Source organism: Chenopodium quinoa, unplaced genomic scaffold, assembly GCF_001683475.1.
Source record: "Chenopodium quinoa cultivar QQ74 unplaced genomic scaffold, ASM168347v1, whole genome shotgun sequence".
Taxonomy (NCBI): domain Eukaryota; kingdom Viridiplantae; phylum Streptophyta; class Magnoliopsida; order Caryophyllales; family Amaranthaceae; genus Chenopodium; species Chenopodium quinoa.
In genome coordinates, this window is record NW_018742914.1 from 3,490,616 (window position 1) to 3,513,541 (window position 22,926).

Sequence of the window (22,926 nt, forward strand, 5' to 3'; positions counted from 1 at the left end):
TAATTTTTATCTGATTTTAGAAAACGCGTGAATTTCTGAAATCAGCGCCAAACGCCATCTGTAGCGCCTTGCGCTACGCTTGGCGCCTGGCGCCAACAGCCAGCGTTGGCGCTGGTTCTGTTTTTTGTGCGCCAATGCTCTGTTTTGTTAATTTTATCTTTTTGGCTAATTTTCTCTATAAATAACGTCGTAAAAACTCCGTTTTCATTCACCTACAACCAGTTTTCAATTCTCTCATTCTCTCCAATAATCATTCACCATCTCTCTTTCTTTCCCTTTTTCTAAACTAGCTTTTGACATACAAAATTCCGCATTCATTAGATTTAGATACACCTAGCCATATTCGAAGTTGCCTTCGCCCTAGACGTGAAAGGTTTAATTTCTGAGGGTTTGGTCCCAAATCTCTCTTTCAATTATTTAATTTAATTGTTTGTTTTATTTTCCTTGAAGTTACTAACGTGTGTATTTTGTTATTAGAAAGAGGTACGAGACATCGAAGTAAGTGCTTTAATGGTTTTTATTGATGTTATGATGTAGAAATCATGTTTAAATTGTTATTATGATATTCCTAGTATCATGTCTAGGGTAAATTTAATATTAAATATGATTGTTATGATGCCTTTTATGTTCTTCCTAATATTTATGATTGTTAGTATCATGTTAGGGCTAAAGATTTGATTTTTATTGCTTAGTGACATGTTAGGGTTTGTTATTAATCTTGTTAGTATCATGCCTAGGATCTTGCTATTATTATGCTTTAATATGATTATTATTATTATGATTATTATTATGATGATTATTATGATTATTGTTTTGATGATTATGAACATGATTATTGTTATAATTTTATTTTGATGATCATAATTGTTATTTTTGTTTTATTATTATGTTGCTTGATGATATTTATTGTTATTGCTTGATCACACCTTTTATGCATGTTTAAAGGGAATTTGTACTTATAATCACGCTTAATAAGATAATTTAATAATCTTGTTTAGGGTTAATATGATTATAATTCAAGTGATCGCCAATAATAATTTTATTTGTGCATTAAATTCAACCAACATAGATTAAACAGGTTTAGGGTTAATCCTATTGATTGCATGTTAGTCAAAAAGCGCACATGAATACGATCAGAATAAAGTAGAGGCCTATTATCAGGGCAGGTTCAATCTCTTTTAGGTTGGATTTGTACCTTCATCCCCGAACCCTTGTTTTGTTCAAGACCTTATGGAGTTGACGATCTCTTGGATCGTTAAGGGGTGTAACCTTCACCCTGTGAACGGTTTACAAGTTCCTAAAACTTGTTGGCGACTCTTTTGCTCTATCTTCTTTCCTTTTGGACGCCACCGTACTTTAGTGTATAATCACAGTGGGGTTCAAGCTAGGGGGTTAACGCTTGAAATTTATTCCCCACAACATGCATAAAAGGCGTGATCAAGCAATAACAATAAATATAATAAAGCAACATAATCATAATTGAAATAATCATGTTAAAGCGTAATAATAGCAAGATCATAGGCATGATACTAACAAGATTAATAACAAACCCTAGCATGTCACTAAACAATAAAAATCAAAGCTTTAACCTAACATGAATATTAGAAAGAGAATAGGAAGCATCGCAGGAAACACAATTGATATATTTGATATTAGAAAGTATAGTTGTTAGCCTAAACATAATAATAGGAAGATCAAAACGCCCACACATGACACTAGGAATCATAATAACAACCTAGACATGATTTCTATATCAAAATATCAATAAATCAATTAAAGCACTTACTTGGATGCCTCGTACCTCTTTCTAATAACAAAATACACACGTTAGTAACTTCAAGGAAAATATAAAACAAACAATTAAATTAAATAACTGAAAGAGAGATTAAAGAAAGTTTAGACTAGATTTGGGACCAAACCATCAGAAATCAAACCTTTCACGTATAGGGCGAAGGCAACTTCGAACAATGTTAGGTGTGTCTAGTGCTAATGTATGATGAATTTTGTATGCAAAAGGCTAGTTTAGAAAAGAGAGAGAGTAATCAAGAGAATCTTGACGAGATTTGGTGCTAATTGATGATTAAAAACGGAGGTTTTAGGAGGCTATTTATAGAGAAAATCAGCCGGACGGATAGAAAAACAAATCAGAGTTTCGACGAGAATAAAACAGGTTAGCGCTAGACGCTGGACATTAGCGCTAGGCGCTAAGGCTAGCGCCAGGAGCTAATCCCTGTCGTCAGGCGCTAATCATTAATTTCATGCTTTTTCTTAGTTTTGATAAAATTTAGCCGTACAGAAGGGAAAAATTGTATTTTCCTTAAAAACACTCTTTTATTCTGATTAAAACTCTAAAAAGTCAACCAAAGTCAATTTATCAATGCTAATTGAATTAGGAATGAAAAGAACCTTCTAGAAGAATCTAGAAAACTAAAATAAATTCTAATTGTATTAGGAATGATAAATCAATATTAGGCCCTCCTCTAGATCATTGGGCCGCATATAAAGATCAAACTGGGCCCATTTTAGTAATTTGGCCATAACTTCCTCATTATTCATCTGAATTGGGCTTATAATATATCGTTGGAAAGCTCTTTTCAAGCCCCATCCAACTACATTATTATTGGACCCTTTATATGGACTGAACCAAACTGGATTGACTGTTTTCTTAAAATAGATTTTCAAAAATAGAGAGAAAGAAAATAATTAAAACTATCCGCAACACTAGACCTTCCACACTTTCACTTCATTCGATTATGATTCGATGTGAAAGGTACTCATCACTGGGTTTGGTTTTGGGGAGACACATTTGGGTGTCTACACATACAAGTCATCACCAAGTCTAAACTTGTAAATCACGTATAGTGCAAGATGGATGAGCAATAAAACTCTAGATTTGTGCACATCTAGAGTAATGACAATCAGGGGTTGAGGTACACGTGGTATTAGCCGTGCACTTTTCTAGAGGCCATCTGATCTACGAGTCTCTTGTTTCAAATACTTTTCAAAAACTAGGAGTTAGATGAGATCTCATACTAGCTATGGTCACGGAGTCGTGCCAGTGGCCATTGGATGTAAGTTTATTGATATTTATGAAAGGAGGCATGGGGTTTTTCTTTATTTGATGTTCCAAATGGAGCATGGGATGGAAAACCTTTTCTATTTCTTAATCCAATGAATAAAATGAAATGATTTATCTATTATTAATTAGTGAGGTCTTAGTAATGTAAACAGTTGAGTCATGTGTTCATGTCTATAATTAAGTTGTATTTGATGATTGATTATTAGTAGCATTTTAGGAATTTCTTATTATATTTCGTAGCTTGTATGTACTCAGCGTTGCTAATTGCGTTCTTTGTGTGTCTTTCTTTGGTCATGGCCTTCACCTTTCAATGACCCTATGATGATCCAATTTTTACACTTGTAATATTGGGGAACAGATTAACCACATGATTTTATATAATTAGAACTTGCATCAAGGTGGTGGGATTTTGAGTGGAGTGTTAGTTATTATTCACAGTTTATTTCTTCTGTAAAGTTTGAATTTATTTAAACTCTGGTTTTATTTAATTACTACTTTTATTGGGTTTTGAATAAGGGCCTTAATGGTTCCAATTTGTAACACTTAATTTGGTTTTATTCGTTGGTTTTGAAACTTCTTTATAACTAAGTTAGTTTTTCTGCTGCGTAATTCTGAATTAGCCTTAACGTTTGAACACGTGGCGGTAGCACGTCAGTAATTCTCTTGCATTTTATTAAAGGTATTTACAGTTTAAAGAGAGAATTATTGGGGTGTTACATAATCAATGACCAAAGGCTGAGGGGAGGAACTTTATATGCCCTCCAGATAATCAACTCTAGGCGGTAGAACTCAAAGGAAGAAAATGATCCACCCCAGAGAGGTCAAACTAGAGTTCACTCTCTGCATGGATATACCGGGATAGCTTAGTTAACTCAACTACTTCAAGACAAAGAAGAAGGACCTCTCCTCAACCCGCTTGCTCAGCAAGTAGAAGCCCCGAGCGTCCTCCCTCCCCCAAGCCGAGGAGGTTTGGGATTGTCAAAAATATCACCCCTTTCAGTCAAGAGATAATGAACACACCCATTCCCCCTATGGTCAAAATCCCTACATTAGATCTGTATGATGGAAAGACAGACCCAACGGACCATTTAAATGCTTACAAAGCACGAATGGGAGTCGAAACCGGGTGTGAAGCCTCTTGGTGCAAATTCTTCCCCACCACTCTCAAGGGCATAGCCTAGACATGGTTCAACAACCTTACCCTAAGAAGCATCAGAACATTTGACATACTAGCTAACCAATTCAAAAAGCATTTCATCGTTGCGAGTAGGCAAACAAAGACTAGCGTTAACTTGATTACTGTGAAGCAAGGAGAGAATGAAAGTCTTAAATACTATATCAAGAGGTTCAACACTGAGTCTTAGCTTATCCCTGACCTCAATTATAACATTTCTTTCACAGCCCTACTCTTCGAGCTTAAGTCTAGCAAGCTGAAATTTGAGCTTGTGCATGATAAAGTCACTACCTTCCCTAAAGCCATGGAAAGAGCTGAAAGAATCATTGAGGCAAGCGAGGTGTGCAAGGCACCCTTAGCTAAGGACAAGGGGAAAATAAAGCACGAAAACAACTACCATGAGAACAGTAACAGAAAGCCGAGAAAGGCTGAGAGTGATGATGAAGGACTTGGATATAATGCTGATAGGCGTGAGATCTACATGGACATACAGAACAAGGCTCTCCTCCCCAAGCCGAATCCAATGAACACGATGATAAATCAAAGGAAAAAAAACTCTGGTGCGAGTATCCGAAGCCTCGGTCAATAAAGAGGATAAGGGGTCCAAGTAGAAGGCAATGGACGTAGATGAACCCTAGCTCCCCGTAATAAACATCTATATGGATGAGAATACCAAGAAATATGGTAGGCCTAAGCCTATTGAAGAGAATGAAAACATACCCTTGGGGGATGACCCCGCTCAGATTGTGAGAGTAGGAAAAAACTTAGACCCCCAACTCAAGGAAAATTTAAAGCCGATGAATTGCCGGGCATAGACCTCGATGTCATGATGCACGAGCTAAATATCGGAAGGCTACAAGCCTGTCTAGTAGAAACTCAGGCATGCCAGGCCAGAGAGAAACAAAGTAGTAGCAGAGGTCAAAAAGCTTCTCAAAGCGGGTTTCATTTGAGAATACCAGTACACCAAGTGGTTATCAAATGTCGTGCTTGTGAAAAAGCCAAATGGCTCTTGGCTTATGTGTGTGGACTTTATAGATTTGAACAAAGCCTGCCCAAAGGATGATCACCCTTTGCTGAAAATTGTTAGGTTGGTGGATTCGACCGCTGGTCACGCCCTCCTAAGCTTCATGGATGCCAATGTTGGATACCATCAAATACCCATGTCAGAAAAAGATCAGGCCCACACCGCCTTCATCACTAGCCAAGGGGTATATACTACTATAATGTTATGTCATTCGTCTTGAAAAATGTCGGGGCTGAATACCAGCGCTTGATGAACAAAATCTTTGAAGGGCAGCCGGGGCCGAAACATTGAGGCTTATGTTGATGACATGATCGTTAAAAGCAAAGACAGCTCAGACCATATAGCAGACCTAAGGGAAACATTCACTGTAATACCCCTAATAAGAAATGTTTGGTTTAGTTTTTACTCTCTTTCAAATTGACAAGTTATTTTTTTTTCTTCAACTTCATGTTTTGGGGACGAAACTTGTTTAAAAGAGGGTAGATTGTAATACCCTATCTTTTTCTGTTTTAAGTTTCGAGGTCGAAACTTGGTTTAAGGAGGGTAGATTGTAATACCCGAATATTTTATAAACTTATACGTATATTATTTTAATTATCAAGTAAACCTTCCTTGTCTACCTAGTTTGTTTTTGGAAAGTTTGAAACCTTATTTTATATCTAATAGAACTCTTGTTTATGAACTATTAATACTTCTTACACCCTAATAATATTAAGCATTGCCTCCGCTTACTCCAACTTTGTACTCTGCAAAAAAATAAAAAATAAAAAAATCTCGTGAGTTTACTACTTTGGCCGTTAACCATGATGATACAAATCAATCATCAATTGGATTTTCTAAATCAAAGTCAACCCTTGTTTTGGTGCGCATAAATACAATGTGAAAGAAGTGTGATGTTCTCCTCGTCAAGCAAAACGAGTATTTTATAGGTTCAGATTGTATGTCTGTGACGGTAATCACACGTATCTTAATCTTTGGAGTTGTTTAATTATAGATAGATTAATGTTTGTATTGATTATATTTTGTATTATTGTGTATAAATTTTATAATTTATTATTTGTATAATCAAAATTTAAATATATATATGCGATTGGTTGTTGCATTGTATAATTTAATTGTTGTATTCATTGATTGTGTTATAATTTCTAGGGTTTCTAATGTTGTTTCTATAGGGAGTATTGTTTTATCGAGGTTTTAGGATTGTTAATGCATAGTGTTATTTTTGGGTTGGGAGTCAACTATATTTGGGTATTAGCTTTATTGCCCTATAAGAGTTGAGAGATTCTATTATTGAATTGAGTTTGAATTGTTGTATTATTTGGAAACATGTGCCATTTTTGAAATATTATAAATTAGTTTGTTAATGATTATTTAAACAAGTATGAGATCAAAAGGTTGAGAATGATTATTTTATTCTTGGTTTGAGGCTCGGCGTTATAGATCTTAGTCCTTGACATGTTGGTAATGAGATAATGATCATGAATTAAGAATGAGGTACAATCTTTATTAATTATTTTTCAATGGTCCCCTCTAGTGGGAATTGGCTCGTATATGGTCTGGTTCAAGGTGTTTTCTGGTTATTGAGAGTATTTAAGTTTGTATACTTGTTGGTTTATTAACGAATTACTCATGTCCAAGGCTAGGTATAGAATACAAAGAGCATGGCACACTTATGGGATAGAGATTTAAGTGAAGGTTGTATTATTCGAGGTTGGGTTTGACAAAGGTTACTTCAAGAGTAACATGTGTAATTTAGTTTTAAACTACATTACTTAATTGAGCTAGTAATGTTGATTATCCTATTATACTCTTATTCTGATATGTGATGATTACTCAGCTTTTTACTGACGTGTGTGTGTTTGTTTGTTGTGCTACTTGTGTTTGCGGCCATGTCTTTTTCTTATGGTGGCCCTACGACGACCTATTTTGGAATTTGTCCTTAATGTGAGCAGTTAAGATTTTCTATGCGGGTTAAGCAAGTGATCGTAGCTAAAGGAGCTCAAGTGTTTCGATTAGTATGCTATAATGAGTTTATAAAGTTGTATAAATAGCTCACCTAGTTTATTGGGTTGTAATTATTGGGATTTTTTTAGCCTTAACACTTGACAGGTTGTCGAGTGTGGCAGTAATACCTCCGATTTAGGTAAGCTATAATACAAATCCAGTTGTTGATTCGTTGTTGTTGATTTATGTTGTTAATTTTGTTTTACATGTTTAATTTTTGTTTTACATGTTTTATACGAATTTTTAATGCTAATTTCTGTTAATTTTTGCTATATTTATGCGATTTTCCATGTTAACATGGTTTTATTCTCAAAACATTGTTATTGTGAGAAGTTGTCTAATTGTTTGATAATCCCTAATATCGACGCTACATAAAACTGTAAAACCCTAAATTTACATTCTTTCAATTGAGAAAAAAAATAACTTCAACAAATTCAAAAACCCGATAAATCGTTGTAAAGGGAAAGGGAGTAAATTTGGGCACAAAACAAACTACAATTAATTAAAAAGGAGTAAATTGAAGAACAACACAAACTACAAACAAATGAAAAGGAGTAAATGAGGAAACAACACAAATTACAAACAATCGAAAACCCTAACATTAAAATTGCCCAATATCAGATCCAATCACTATCAAACCCAAAATCGATTTCATAAACTACAGATTCTACTTTAACCATTATCAAAATCCTAACAGTACAACACATTGATTTAGGTTATACCAATTACGTTTTCATCATAAAACTTACTTGTTCGGAGGGTTGAGCTGGCCTAAGTAGTGTGCTTCACCTCCTCCACCACCACGACATAATGCGGAGAACGGTGTATAATTTAAGAAGAAGAAAGAGAGGGGAGAAAGAGGACAGTGAGAAAACAAAGAAAGGAGATGGAAATTCGACCACATATGAGAGAGAAAGAAAGAGGGAAGAACGAAATTCGAAATGATGAGGAAGTAGATAAAAACAAAGATCAAATACGTAAAACGTAAGAGCTACTTTTTACATACAAAAAGAAATACCAAAAAATACGTCCTAAAGTAGAATGGTATTAGAGAAAAGCATAACGGGTGCCCAGCTGGAATTGAACAAAACAATGCGAAAAGATTTCTTTTATTTGAAAGGCTAAAGTCGTATCACCTAATCAAAAGTAATTCCTTAAACCACTAACTAATAATAGATAGGAAGTAGGGTCGAATCCACAGGGAAACTAGTCTTTCTATTCCTAATTAATTATTATAATCTAGATTATCAAGTAACCAAATTGTTAATAAAAGGGAACTAACTACGAAGATTAAGAGTAGGAAGAAATCAATAAATAAAAGTCTAGGGTCACAGGTTCACCAATAATTAATAATCCGGGATAAAACATAACAACCGATAATTAACATTGCACATATACATGATTAACAGGCTCTAGCAATTTATTAATCAACATAGATCTAACAGGCTCTTGCAATTTACTAGATCTAAGTTCCTATTAAAAATAGCCTTTAATATCAAATTAACATCTGCTCGATCATCAATCTAATATTGCTATACTTTTACAATCAAATCACATCTGCTCGATTCATAATCTAATTGTAAAGAATTAAAACAATTCAATAAGAAATTATCATGCAATAACAATAATCAACAATAACAAATTATCCCTTCATATTAATTATGGATCCCCATAAACCCTAGAAAGAAAGCTACTCACATATAATTAAATCTAAACTAAACAAAACAATTAAAGGAGACATGATTAAGATCAAAGTAAAGAAAATAAGTAATAAAGGAGGGAAGAGATAGTACCAAAAGAAAGAAATATAAAATTGCATAAATTAATAGTTTAGAGAGAGAAAGTAATACTAAGGGGCCGTTTGGTTGGGGGTATTCATCAAAGGGAAAGAGAATCAACCACCCTGATTCCCTTTGTTGCTGTTTGTTAGCCCTTTTTTTCATTCCCTTTCCCCCATCCATTCCCCCAAATCCTTCTAAGCCCATTCTCCACCCCCTAGGTTTTTCCATTCCCATTCCCTACCACCACCACACCACCACATCACCACATTCATACCTACCCAACCACCGAAAAACCCAACCATCGTCCTACCTAACCCTCGCCGCCCCTCCCCGACCCTCGCCGCCCCTCGCCAACCCTCGCCGACTCTCCCTTGCACCGGAATCGGATATGTTCGCTGCCCCTTTTCGCATCGGAATCGCACGTCGCTGCCCCTTTTCGCACCTCCCCCAACCCTCGTCGGAGGTTGTCGCACCTCAAATGGCGAGGGAGAATAGTTTCTAGGGTTTATTCGGGGATGAGGGTGGTTTTTTCGGGGTTGAGGAAGGTTTTGCGAGGGGCGGGGAGAGCTGTGCGAGGGGCGGGGATGACCGGTGAAGGGAGGCGAAGGGGGAGGAAGGTGCGGTGAGTGGTTTGGTGGCTGGAAACGGTGGAGAATGAAGGTTTGAGGTGGATGTGTGGTGGTGGCACTGGTGGCCCTCATTCCCTTTATTTTTAAGACCAAACAACATAGAAAATTTTAGGTATTTTCATTGCATTCCTTGTCTTTCCCTTTGTTCATTCCATTCCGATTACCCCTTGCGAACCAAACGGTCCCTAAGAGTTTAATTAAGAGGAGAGAGAGAGAGAGAAAAGTTAGATAGAGAAAGAGAAAAGAAAACTAAAACTAAAATAAATTAATAGAACTAAAAACTAATACTAATGAAAAACAAAACAAATAAAACTAATTAAAACTAATCTAAAACTAAACAATAAAAAACCTAACCTTCTCTCTACGTACTACTACTCCTTTTTTATAGGAAAAGAAAAGGAGTTTTAGTCCAAATCAAATCTAATCCCACTCAAACTAGGAATAGATAAACTAATTATATCAAGAAATTGCGTAACCGACCAATGCCCAAAACAACAGCAACAAATTATAGCAGTAGGCCCAATTGGAGCAGACTCGGCTTTTGAGCCCATTAGACTTCATGCCCCATCAGCTTCTTCTCTTCTGTACTTTAATTTGCAAGCTCGGGCCCCTTCAAGCTTTTGGCCCAACTTCTTTCTTTGGTTGGTCCGTAATAATAACTTGTAAAATCTTGGACCTTCTCATGTATCTAGTCCTTAATCACCAAACTAAATATCTTTAACACGGTCTTGGGCTTAATATACTCTGTCATAAAATACGATTAAACTCCAATATATTCGTAGTGGTTTAATAAGCTCGGGAATTGTCATAAATCTGCAAATTCCTACAAATTAATACCAACTCCACAAAAACACTAGAAAACGTATATTAGTAATTAAAATAGCTCTATAGAGCTCAAATAAGCACAAATATAACTGTGGGACGGGGAATAAATTATAAAATAGAATTATCATCTTTATCCCTAGATATGCATTTATATATAAATGCATAACTTTCCTCCTTTTAAAATCTCTCGATAAGTAAAGATGGGCACGGGTCGTGCCGGCACGCGGGCGGCATGGGCCCGGCACGGCACGGCGGCCCACTTGTGGGCCGTGGGATGTGCCGTGAACAAAAAATTAAAATCCGACACGGCCATGCTGAGCGGCACGGTCGTCAGCCCGCCAGCATAACCCGTGGCACGGCTCATGCCCGATTATATAAACTTATTTAATTGAGTTAATTTATGTAAACTTATTTAATTAAAGAAACTTAATTAATTAATAAATAAATAAGTTTATTTATATAAACTTATTCAATTAAGTTTATTTATATTAACTTATTTAATTAAGTTTATATAAACTTAAACATAAATTATTTATACAAACTTAACTAAATTAAAGTTGTTCAAAAAAAAATTCACATTACCATAAACATAAATTAATAACATTACTTATATAAAATTAAGTTGTACTAATACACACACACACACACACACATATATATATATATATATATTCACGGATTCCCTCGTTTTTTTATATACATTTTGCACGGCACGGCACGACATGATGCCCATCTTCACCATTAAGGAAACATGCCTAGCATGAAGGAAACCCTAATACACGTGTCAACCATGTATAGGGCAGTCGATCTTCCTATAGGTTATGAAACCATAGGAGCATGAACACACACAATTCCCAAAGGCACATTGTCTAAAAATATGCTCTCATTTCTCTCTACTTTCTCTTCGTTTTCAGCCACTAACTTGCTATTTTGCAGATGTTCAGGTCGTACGAGTGTAGCTGACAGGCTCAAGTCGTATTCACCTAATCAAAAATAAAAACTAAATCCACTAACTATGTAGATAGGGAAGAAGGGTCGAACCACAGGGAAACAAGTCAATTTACTCCTAATTAATTAAAAGCAATCTAAATTATCAAGTAACCAAATTATTTTAAAAAGGGTAATTAAACTACTAGAAGTAAGAGTAGGAAGGAAATAAAATAAGAGGTAAATCAATGAAGGAAAAACCTAGGGCATAGGTTCACCAATAAACAATATTCCAGGGTAAATCATAATAAGCAATCATCAATGCATCAATTAACTAGATTATAAAGGGCTTTCTCTACGTATTACAATCACAGAGTTAATTTACCGGTATTAAATCTCATCTCTCGAATCTCGACTTAACCATTTATAAATTAGTCCGCCTATCGAAACTAAGCCTAAACATCAATTCTCATCTCGAATCTCGAATCAATATTGCTAAACTCATACAATTAAATCTGGCCAAACCTAATTGCATAGCATTAAATCAATCAATAGGAAAATAATTAAGCATTGACAATCAACAATCACAAATTACCCCTTCTTATTATTTATTGGACCCCCATAAACCCTAGAAATAAAACTACTCACACATAATTAAATCTAAACTAATCAAAGCAATAGAATAAAACATGATGAAAGAATTAAAGAATATAACTGAAATTAAAAGAGAAGAAATCGTTACCAAAAGTAATCTAAATTAAGGAATGGAATTAAGAACAAAGTTAAGAGAATTTTAGAGGGAGAAAATATTCTAAGTAGATAGAGAAAGTCTAAAAGAGAAGGCAAATCAAAATTACGTACAAAAATCGTACAAAAACATCCCTAAAACAATTCCTAATTGAAAACTAAGATCTCGGCAATCAGGTACCTCCAAAAACACGTGCCCGATCGGGCGAAGGGCCGCCCGATCGGGCTCGCCTTTTTCTTCAAGGTTCTCCTGGGCAGCCGTGCCCGATCGAGCTAACGCTCACCCAATCGGGTGCGCCTTTCCTGGTGTCTTATTTTGTGCGCCCGCCCGATCGGGCGCAAGCTTGCTCGATCGGGCCGGTCTCCTTCTCGAGGCTTGGACTTCGATTGGGCTTGATTCTTTGGCCCAATCCGGATTTCCTCTTCGGGTCTTGAATACTTGATCCAAATGCCCCGGTATCACACAACGAGCCCTTAATCACCGGATCTAACCGGTCCTGGGCTTCAAAGAAGGTCGTGTCCTCCTAATGTTCGTAGCTGCTCCATGAAAAATCCGAAAAACGCTCCAAATGTGCAATTTCCTACAAAACTCAAGCAAAACTACAAAAACACTAGAAAACGCCTATTAGTAATAAAAGTGGCTCTAAAGAGCCAAAAACACTACTAATTATGACCAAAGGATGGGGGTAAAACACTATATAAATTGGACACATCAGCCGCGTTCTGGATCTGTATCCCGAGGGAATCCATACCCCCTTTCAAGAAATCACAAAAATCCCTGAAACAGATCTTGGGTTAAATTAATTGATGTACAGCTTCGCACAAATTTCGAAGCAACAATTAATAATTGTGGACCACAATTCTTTCGCGATAGTTCAACTCCCCCTCCCATGTTCTTTTTATTCCTCTTTTGGTATGTGTCAGACTATTAGTGAAGGTTGAAGGACAAAATTCGCTTGGATTGTAGCTAGATTGAGGAAAAAACAACGATTTTCTTCCAACAACTAAGATGTGTACAATTCTATAGTAATTTTTTTGTTTATTTCTTCATTAAATCGATTATTTATTTGGTTTGAAAAAGTTGATTTCATGAGTTAGGGTTTGGTTTATTTGGGATGTAAGAGACACTGTCTTGCTATTTGCTTTTTGATTTGCATTGATTTGGTGTTTATAATTTAGTATTCTTTTGGTATGATGTGTGATCTTTGTTATTAAATTATGGTTATTGGTAGTCGAATTTTCAGTGGATGAGGTATGTCAACCCAATTTCAAAATCATTGCTTCCACTAAAAAGTTTGTAATTCTGACATATCTTGAACTTGAGCTCATGAATGGATGATTGGTTGTTCTTGAAACTCTCTGCATTTTTCTTTTGTTATAGTGGCAGAACGTTATGTGATCCTCCATAAGAATAACTTCAATTTGTTCTTGTATGTCTTCAATGCAAAAGGGGAAATTGGTTGAAGACTTATTGTGTTACCTTATTTCAGATCTAATATTTTGTTCTTAATTTTGTCAAATATTATTGCTGTTTCTATAGACTTAGCAATCAGATAATTTTTGCTGCTATGTACTTCAACGGCTAGTTTTTTATAAATATATTAATTTTTATAGCCTAAAAATTGGTTATAGTATTCAAAGAGTGAACAAAAAAAAGTGAGTACCTAAAGAGTGGGGAAAGAAAAAGTGAGTACATAAAGAGTGAAAAAAAAAAGTAAGAAGTTAGAGCCTAAATTGTGTGGTTAACTCAAAAGTTAACAAAATATCTTTAAAAAAAGTAAACAATAAAAACAAAGCATAAAGTGCAAATATTTAGAGACAAGGGCATCTCATGATAAATTTAAGGTGTTTCTCTAATGGAAGTTTGTGAATAATTGCAAATGGATTCATGTAGTCGTAAAAATATAATATTGGTTCATATAAGATAAAATACATGATTAATTAGGAATAATAAAAAAGAAAGAAAATGATTACACACTACAAAGTCAATTGATATTCATCCCAAATTCAACAATTCAATTGATATTTATCACATAGTCATAAAATGTTCAAATAATTAAACAATGCATGTATTCATCATAATCAAATAAATCAAACAAATTATAATTATAAATTGACATAAATGGGGCAGAATTTCAAAATAATGTATACTATAATTACCCCACTTCTTTTCATTATTTCTCCTCCATTTCATCTTCATTTTCCTTTTCTCTCACCAAATTCATCCAAATTACCTTAAAAATTTCAATTTTTCATGTTCTTCTTGAATTGAAAAATTAGGGTAATTAGGAAATTCCTTGAGGAGAGAGAAAAATAAAATTAATAATCATATTTAATTAAATAAAAAAGAATAAGAATGAAGAGATAATTAGAGAATCTAATCTGTATTTGACCAATTGTAAATGAATGTTACATATATACTTACTGTAATACCTCGTATTTTTATACGTATTTTATTTAAAATAAGTATTTTGAGAAGTATTTACTTAAATTGAAATGTTTTATTTAAAGTATTTTAATTATTCATTTTAATAAGTTTAGAAATATTTTATAAAAGGAAAGTTTATTTAATTAATTATTTTATTTAAGTTGGGTTTTAATTTAAGAAAGTTTTATTTTAGCAAAGTTTTATTAAGGAAGGGATTAGGAAAGATTAAAAAGGAAAGTTTAGGGAGAAGGGTTTCTAGAGAAGGAGTATAAATATTCAACAATTGAGGCAAATCAAAATTTGTCCAAAGTGGAGAAAACCCAAGGTAAACTTCTCTCCCTTTCTCTTTCTCTTTATTTTTCTTTTTCTTTCTCTTTTTCCCCCTTCCCCTTCTCGGCCTCACGCTCACCACCGGCCGCCAGCAGCACAAGCCGCCGGCAGCAGGCAGCCACCGGCACTGGCAGCAGCCGTGGTGGCTGTCGGCTGCCCTCCCTTCGAACAAAAAAAAATCTTTTTGTTTTAAAACTAGTTTAAAATTATTAATTATGAGTTTTGTGATTTAATTATGATGTTTGATTATGAGTATCATGTAAATTAACTTTCAGATTTTATTTTTAATTGAAAAGCCTCAATTTTTTAAACCCTAGGTTCTTGAATTATGAAATATTGAAGGATTTATGATATACAATGGTTTAAACCTTTGATTTAAGTGTTTTAAGGCCTAATTACAGCAAGTTTTCATTAAAATATAATGCTGGACTTTTTGGTAGTGCATTAAAAATCAAGTTTCTTTAGGTAATGTTTTGAAACCTTGATTTCATTTTAAATGAAAGAATTCAATTCTAGAATTTGAATTCTGGAAATTCAATTCCAAATATCATATTTGGGATATTTTTGAATTTATATTCTAACATTTCAATTTCAACAAAATGTTTGGGAGAAATCTGAATTAAAATTCAAGAATTAAAAGCATTCAAAAAATTTATGTACTCCATAAGCGAGACTAGATAAGAAATCATACTTAGAGCAAGTTTAGCCCCAAGTCTTAAGACTTGGATGTGTCATCATTTTTGTTGGTCCCCATTGAAAATGATTTCTCTTTTTTATATATGATATTTTAATAGTATAATTTAGATTCAACTAAATTCAACTCCTTAAGATTCAACTAAATTTAGATCTTCATTCCTCAGCCTCATTTAAGATTTCTTAAATACGTATTATTGTTATTTCTCTTTTTTATATATGATATTTTAATAGTATAATTTACAATGGTGTAGTAAGTTACATATCTTACATAGCTGAAAAATAATATCAAACCACTAGATACAACATTATAAATGATAATAATGAAATTACATGAATTATATATACATAATACCATAGCCGTAAAATTTACATTTTCTTATAATTTAAATTTGTTGATGTAAATAATAGCAAATACTACGTAATAGAATACTTTAGATTAATATAAATACAACAAAAAATAGCAAATAATGGAATACTTTATATTAAAATACAACAAACAATTTTATAAAAAAAATATATATAAAACAGACAATTGCAATTAATTTACACTTTACATTTTTTTTTCCAATAAAATTAAACTAAATTATTGTTAAAAATAATATTTTTCAAAAAACAAGTTGTGCTTTAATATACGTATATAGAAAAAAATACAGGATAAAGTATTAAATGAGTCTTAAGTTGGGTCTTGAATTTTCAAGACTCCATTCAAGACTTTGCTTCATAAATGCATAAATTTTGTGAAGTCTTGTCTTAAGACAATTTAAAAGTGATTTGCCGATGTCATGTATAGTCTTAAGACCTAGGGATAATCTTGCTCTAAATCTTACACAAATTTATCACTTTAGCCCTAAGACTTAAATATTTGACATATTATATGTAGAAAAGTGTAAAATAAATAAATAAATAAATAAAATAAATAAAAGTGAAATGGGTGAAGTGGATCCCAATCTTAACTTTTTGAGTTTTGAAATGTCAAGACTCAAGACTTAACTTGAGACTTGCTTGAGATTTTTGAAGAAAAATGGGAAAATTCTTAAGTATAAATCTTAAAACTCAAAATGATGATGTCACCCCAAGTCTTAAAACTTGGGGCTAAACTTGCTCTTAGTATTAATTACTTCAATCCCTTGATTCTTGAATTTTTTCCCCAAATTGATTTCTCTCTCCTCAAATATGCTTTGCTCGTCATCTTCTCCTCGTGTTCGTCGGTGTCGACATCGGTAATCTCGATATTATTTCACGGTAATTAAAAGATGTGTTGTTATACTTGATGAATAATTAGCTTCAAGTTTTAATGGAGGATAAAAAAATATATCATCATTCAAGAGAAGAATAATGGCAGAAGAATGAGATGAACATGAAGGAAAAAAAAAAATCCAGTATAGTCAAGAAATTCGAGCTTCCATTAATGGTGGTTGAGAAGAGAATGAAAGAGAGGAGGGGAAACAAAACAACATCAATAAAAATATATATGAGCTTTCTAGAATTTGAAATAACAGCTTTTGTTATTGGATTTCAAATTCATTAAAATGGACAGATTTGTTTAAAGGGTTGGATTTGTGTCAAATCCAATTCCAAATTCTAAATGTGATAGATATTATAGGATTATTATAACATTTGTCGCATAGTAGGATATATTTGTATATATTTGCGATATAGTTTGTATTCTTATCGTACTAGGTTTCCTAACAGGATTAGGACTAGTATTGTAACTCTATATATATTATTCAATGGTACACACTCCAATCTAAGGAGTTTTCCCGAAATCTAACATGGTATCACAACCTAGATTTTTTAAGGTTCCACAAAATTAATTTTTTCTAAAAAATCCGGTCCTTTCTTTCTTCCGCAAAATTTTAATATTTCGTGGTAATTTCATCACCTACATTGCTACCTTTTTTGGTCCACTTTGCTGCAACATCAAGTTTCTGTTTCTGGTCCACTTTGCAGCAACAATCCATTCTCGGACAGCCAAACCCCAGCAAGCATACGCGGCTCAATACGGGCAGCCCATGACACCAATATAATTGGCATCTTCTTTCTCCACGATGACTCTTCCAAATCCCGACAATCAATGGTACGTGGATTCAGGTGCAACATCTCACACGACAAATAACGCTGATAATCTCTTACCCTTGTTTAATTTAAGCACTAAAAATCATATTTTAGTTGGTAATGGTCACCGTATTCCAGTAACAGGTTATGGTCATGGCACCTTTCCCCATACTAAAACACCTCTTGTCCTTCGTGATGTCCTTCTAGCACCTTAACTCATAAAGAACCTTAATTCAGTCCGTAAATTTACCTCTGATAATTCTGTGTCTATTGAGTTTGATCCTTTTGGTTTTTCTGTGAAGGATTTTCATACAGGGAACATAATAACGAGATGTCATAGTACGGGGGACCTATATCCAGTCAGAACCACCAAGTCCACTCCGTCAACCTGTCTTGCTACTTCCCTCACTACTGTTTCACCATCTACATGGCATAGTCATCTAGGACACCCTAGAGCTCAAGTTTTTAGCTATCTTAAGTCTAAAAATCATATTCATTGTAATAAGGAGCATGACTCCAAGTTTTGCAATTCATGTCAATTAGGAAAACATACTCGAATTCCCTTTGATAATTCTAATAATACTACAGTTTGTGCTTTTGATATTATACATGCTGATTTATGGACATCTCCTATTCGTAGTACTCAAGGTCACAAATATTATCTAGTCTTATTAGATGATCATACTCACTTTGTGTGGACAATTCCTTTAAAATACAAATCTCAAGATTTTCAATCCTTTATCAATTTCGGAAAATATGTTGAAACCCAATTTGAACGTCAAATTAAATGCTTTCAATGTGATCATGGTAGGGAATTTGATAATGACCTTTTTAAGAAAAAATGTATTGACCATGGGATCTGTAGGGAATAATTTCAAGCGTTAATCCCCTTTGCTTGAACCCCACTGTGATCATACACTAAAGTACGGTGGCGTCCAAAAGGGAAGAAGATAGAGCAAAAGAGTCGCCAACAAGTTTTAGGAACTTGTAAACCGTTCACAGGGTGAAGGTTACACCCCTTAACGATCCAAGAGATCGTCAACTCCATAAGGTCTTGAACCAAATAAGGGTTCGGGGATGAAGGTACAAATCCAACCTAAAAGAGATTGAACCTGCCCTAATAATAGGCCTCTAATTTATTCTGATCGTATTCATGTGCGCTTTCTGACTAACATGCAATCAATAGGATTACCCTAAACCTGTTTATCTATGTTGGTTGAATATTAATGCACAAATAAATCTATTATTGGCGATCACTTGAATTATAATAAAATTAACCCTAAATAAGATTATTAATTATCTTATTAAGCGTGATTACAAGTACCAAATTCCCTTTAAACATGCAATAAAAGGTGTGATCAAGCAATAAATAAAAATATCAAGCAACATAATAATAATAATAATAATAATAATAATAATAATAATAATAATAATAATAATAATAATAATCATGTTCATGTTAATATTAAAGCATAATAATAGCAAGATCCTAGTCATGATACTAATAAGATTTATAACAAACCCTAGCATGTCACTAAGCATTAAAAATCAAAGCTTTAACCCTAACATGATACTAACAATCATAAACATTAGGAAGAACATAGGAAGCATCGTAACAATCATATTTAATATTAAAATTACCCTAGACATGATACTAGGAATATCATAATAACAATATAAACATGAACTCTACATCATAACATCAATAAAAACCATTAAAGCACTTACTTTGATGCCTCGTACCTCTTTCTAATAACAAAATACACACATTAGTAACTTCAAGGAAAACAATCAAAACAAATTAAATTAAATAATTGAAAGAGAGATTTGGGACCAAACCCTCAGAAATTAAACCTTTCACGTCTAGGGCGAAGGCAACTTCGAATATGGCTAGGTGTGTCTAGATCTTGTGAATGCGGAATTTTGTATGTAAAAGCAAGTTTAGAAAAGAGAGAAAGGAAAATTTGATGAATGATTAAAGAGAATGCGAGAATTGAAAAATGTTTGTGGGTGAATATAATTGAAAACTGGCTATTGATGAATGAAAACGGAGTTTTTAATACGTTATTTATAGAGAAATCAGCCAAAAAGATAAAATTAACAAAACAGAGTATTGGCGCACGAAAAACAGAGTTGGCGCCAGCACCAGCACCAGCTCGTTGGTGCCAGGCGCCAACACTAGCGCTAGGCGCCAATGCCAGCGCTAGGCGCCAGGCCTAGCGCCAGGCGCCAATGTCTAACGTTAGGCGCTAGTCCTGTTTTTGACGCGTTTTCTAAATTCAGATAAATTTTGCCGTACAGGAGGATAAAATCGTATCTTTTCCTCAAAAATGCTCTTTGATTTAAATTAAAACTCTGAAAAGTCAACAAAAGTCAATTTATCAATGCTAATTGAATTAGGAATGAAAAGAATCTTCTAGAAGAATCTAGAAGACTAAAACCATTCCTAGAATGATAAATCATACTAGGCCCTCCCCTAGATCATTGGGCCGCACATAAGGCTCAAACCGGGCCCATCTTAGTAAATTGGTCATAACTTCCTCAATATTCATCGGAATTGGGCTTATAATATGTCGTTGGAAAGCTCTCGTCAAGCCCCATCCAACTACACTATTATTGGACCCATATCATGTACCAACAAAACTGGATTGGCTGTTTTCTTAAAAATAAGTTTTAAAAAACAGAGAGAAGAGAAAAGAAATTAAAACTATCCGCAACACTAGACTTTCCACACTTTCACTTCATTCGATTATGATTCGACGCGAAAGGTACTCATCACTGGGTTTGGTTTTGGGGAGACACAAATGGGTGTCTACAGGATCCTTTTCCGCTTCTCTTGTCCACACACATCTTCCCAAAATGGCAAAGCTGAACGTATGATTTGTACACTTAATAATATTAAGCATACAATTCTTTTTCATGCATCTCTCCCCCCCCCCCTCGTATTGGTTTTATGCTCTTGAAACGACCAGTTATCTTCTAAATATTTTGCCAACCAAAACTCTTAAAAACAATACTCTGATCCTGCTCTTGCCTTTTTTGGAAAAACTCCTTCGTATGATCACATCCGTGTCTTTGGGTGTCTTTGTTTTCCTAATTTGTCTGCCACAGCTCTACATAAATTAGCTCCTCGGTCAACACCATGTGTGTTCTTGGGTTATCCTATTGACCATAGAGGGTATAGGTGTCTTGATCTCACCACAAATAAAATCATCATCTCGCGCCATGTCAATTTTGATGAAACCATTTTCCCTTTTTGGAATTTAGCACAATTGCGCAGCACTGACTATGATTTTTTTGGTGGATGATTCTCCATCTTCTGATTTGTTGCATCCTCATTTACATAGCCCACAACAAGCAAGCCCGAATCCCTCTCGACCTCATCACCGTGGCTCACAAACCCCAGCCCAAAACCACGACCCACCCTCTCCTCCATCTCCAAACTGTGGCTCACAAACCACAACTCAAAACCAAGACCTAACCCCAACCTCAGTCAGCCTAGCGCCAAATACACATCCCTCGCCACACCAGTCCACAACGCAGCTTAGCTGCGGAAGCCTACCTCCTGTCGTGACAAGCCCGCGAACACCACTGTCCAGCCCACATGCGACCAGCAGCCCAGTTTCCCCTTCTCCAGCTTATACCCCGCCACCCTTGCATGGCGTAACGCCCATACAACCCACTCGACCACCACCTCCCTCTCCCTGAGACACCCGTAGTCAACGAGGAATTTTTAAGCCCAACCCGAAATATTGTAACCTCACTGTTCAACCTTCGGGTCCCCATCTTCATAAATCACCTCTTCCAGAGTCCTATAAACAAGCTTTACATGACCATAATTGGAATGCAGCGATGAATGATGAATATAGTGCTTTAATTAAAACAAGGACATGAGAATTGGTACCTAGGTCTGCGGGGGTGAATATTGTTAATTGTATCATTGTATGTGGATCTTTAAGCATAAATACTAGTCTAATTGTGACCTTGAAAGGCACAAATCTCGTCTTGTATGTGATGGCAGGTCGCAGGAAATTGGTGTGGATTGTGATGAGACTTTCAGTCCGGTAGTTAAACCGACCACTATTCCTACTGTTCTCAGCTTAGCTCTGGCTAAAAAGTGGTCGATACATCAATTAGATGTCAAAAATGCCTTTTTACATGGTGACTTACAGGAACTGTTTATATGCATCAACCTCCGGGTTTTCTTGATCAGAGAGCTCCCTTTCATGTCTGTCAACTTCGCAAGGCTCTCTATGGTTTGAAGCAAGCTCCCAGAGCTTGGTACCAACGCTTTGCAAATTTTCTCATTAAGTTGGTTTTTGTCCTCGCTAAGAGTGACACCTCTCTCTTTAATTTCAGGCAGGGTGATGATATGGCATATTTGCTTCTATATGTTGATGATATTATATTAGCTACCTCATCTGACAGGTTGTGTGCAGGGATAATATCTCAGTTACAAACTGAGTTTCCTATGAATGATTTGGGTCCTCTGAGTTATTTTTTAGGGATTGCAGTGACTCGCACTCCTTCTTATTTGCTACTTTCGCGGGAAAAGTATGCACAGGAGATTTTAGAGCGTGCAAGTATAGGCTCATGTAAACCTGCAGCTACTCCAATTTACACTAAGTCAAAACTTAGTGCAGATGCAGGAAGATCGTTTCGGGATCCTACATTGTATCGCAATTTAGCAGGTGCTCTTCAGTATCTCACCTTCACTAGGCCAGATATTGCCTATGCGGTACAACAGGTGTGTCTTTTTATGCATGATCCCCGGGAACCTCACTATGAGGCATTGAAACGCATTCTGCATTATGTTCAGGGTACCATTGATCACGACTTACATTTATATCTGACTGTTTCTCATCGACTTATTACCTACACTGATGCTGACTGGGGAGGTTGTCCCGATACCCGACGTTCCACATCGGGCTATTGTTGTTTTCTTGGGGACAACCTCGTGTCTTGGTCATCTAAGCGTCAGCATACTCTGTCTTAGTCGAGTTCAGAAGCTGAATATCGAGGCGTCGCAAATGTTATCTCAGAGGCGTGTTGGCTTTGTAATCTTTTACTTGAGTTACATTGTCCTCTACGACCAGCTACTATTGTTTATTTTGATAATGTCAGTGCAATCTACCATTCTGGCTACCCAGTACAACACCAACGCACCAAACATGTGGAGATGGATATTCATTTTGTTCGAGAAAAGGTTGCTTTGGGAGAAGTTCGG

General features: G+C 35.1%; 1 protein-coding gene across 1 annotated transcript; it reads left to right on the forward strand.

The window, feature by feature from the left end:
- The first annotated feature begins 4,557 nt into the window (after nucleotides 1-4,557).
- LOC110727628 (uncharacterized mitochondrial protein AtMg00810-like) lies at nucleotides 4,558-22,695 on the forward strand. Its single transcript, XM_021907206.1, has 2 exons — nucleotides 4,558-4,819; nucleotides 21,872-22,695. The coding sequence occupies exons 1-2, from the start codon at nucleotides 4,558-4,560 to the stop codon at nucleotides 22,693-22,695; spliced, it is 1,086 nt and encodes a 361-aa protein (XP_021762898.1).
- The last annotated feature ends 231 nt before the right edge of the window (nucleotides 22,696-22,926 follow it).

What these genes read in the sequence shown, in the direction of transcription:
- LOC110727628 (XM_021907206.1), top strand. Translation starts at nt 4,558, where the DNA reads ATGGAAAGAGCTGAAAGAATCATTGAGGCAAGCGAGGTGTGCAAGGCA. An exon ending in GAAAAAAAACTCTGGTGCGA is followed by an intron (nt 4,820 to 21,871) that starts GTATCCGAAGCC and finishes GGTGACTTACAG; the next exon opens with GAACTGTTTATATGCATCAA.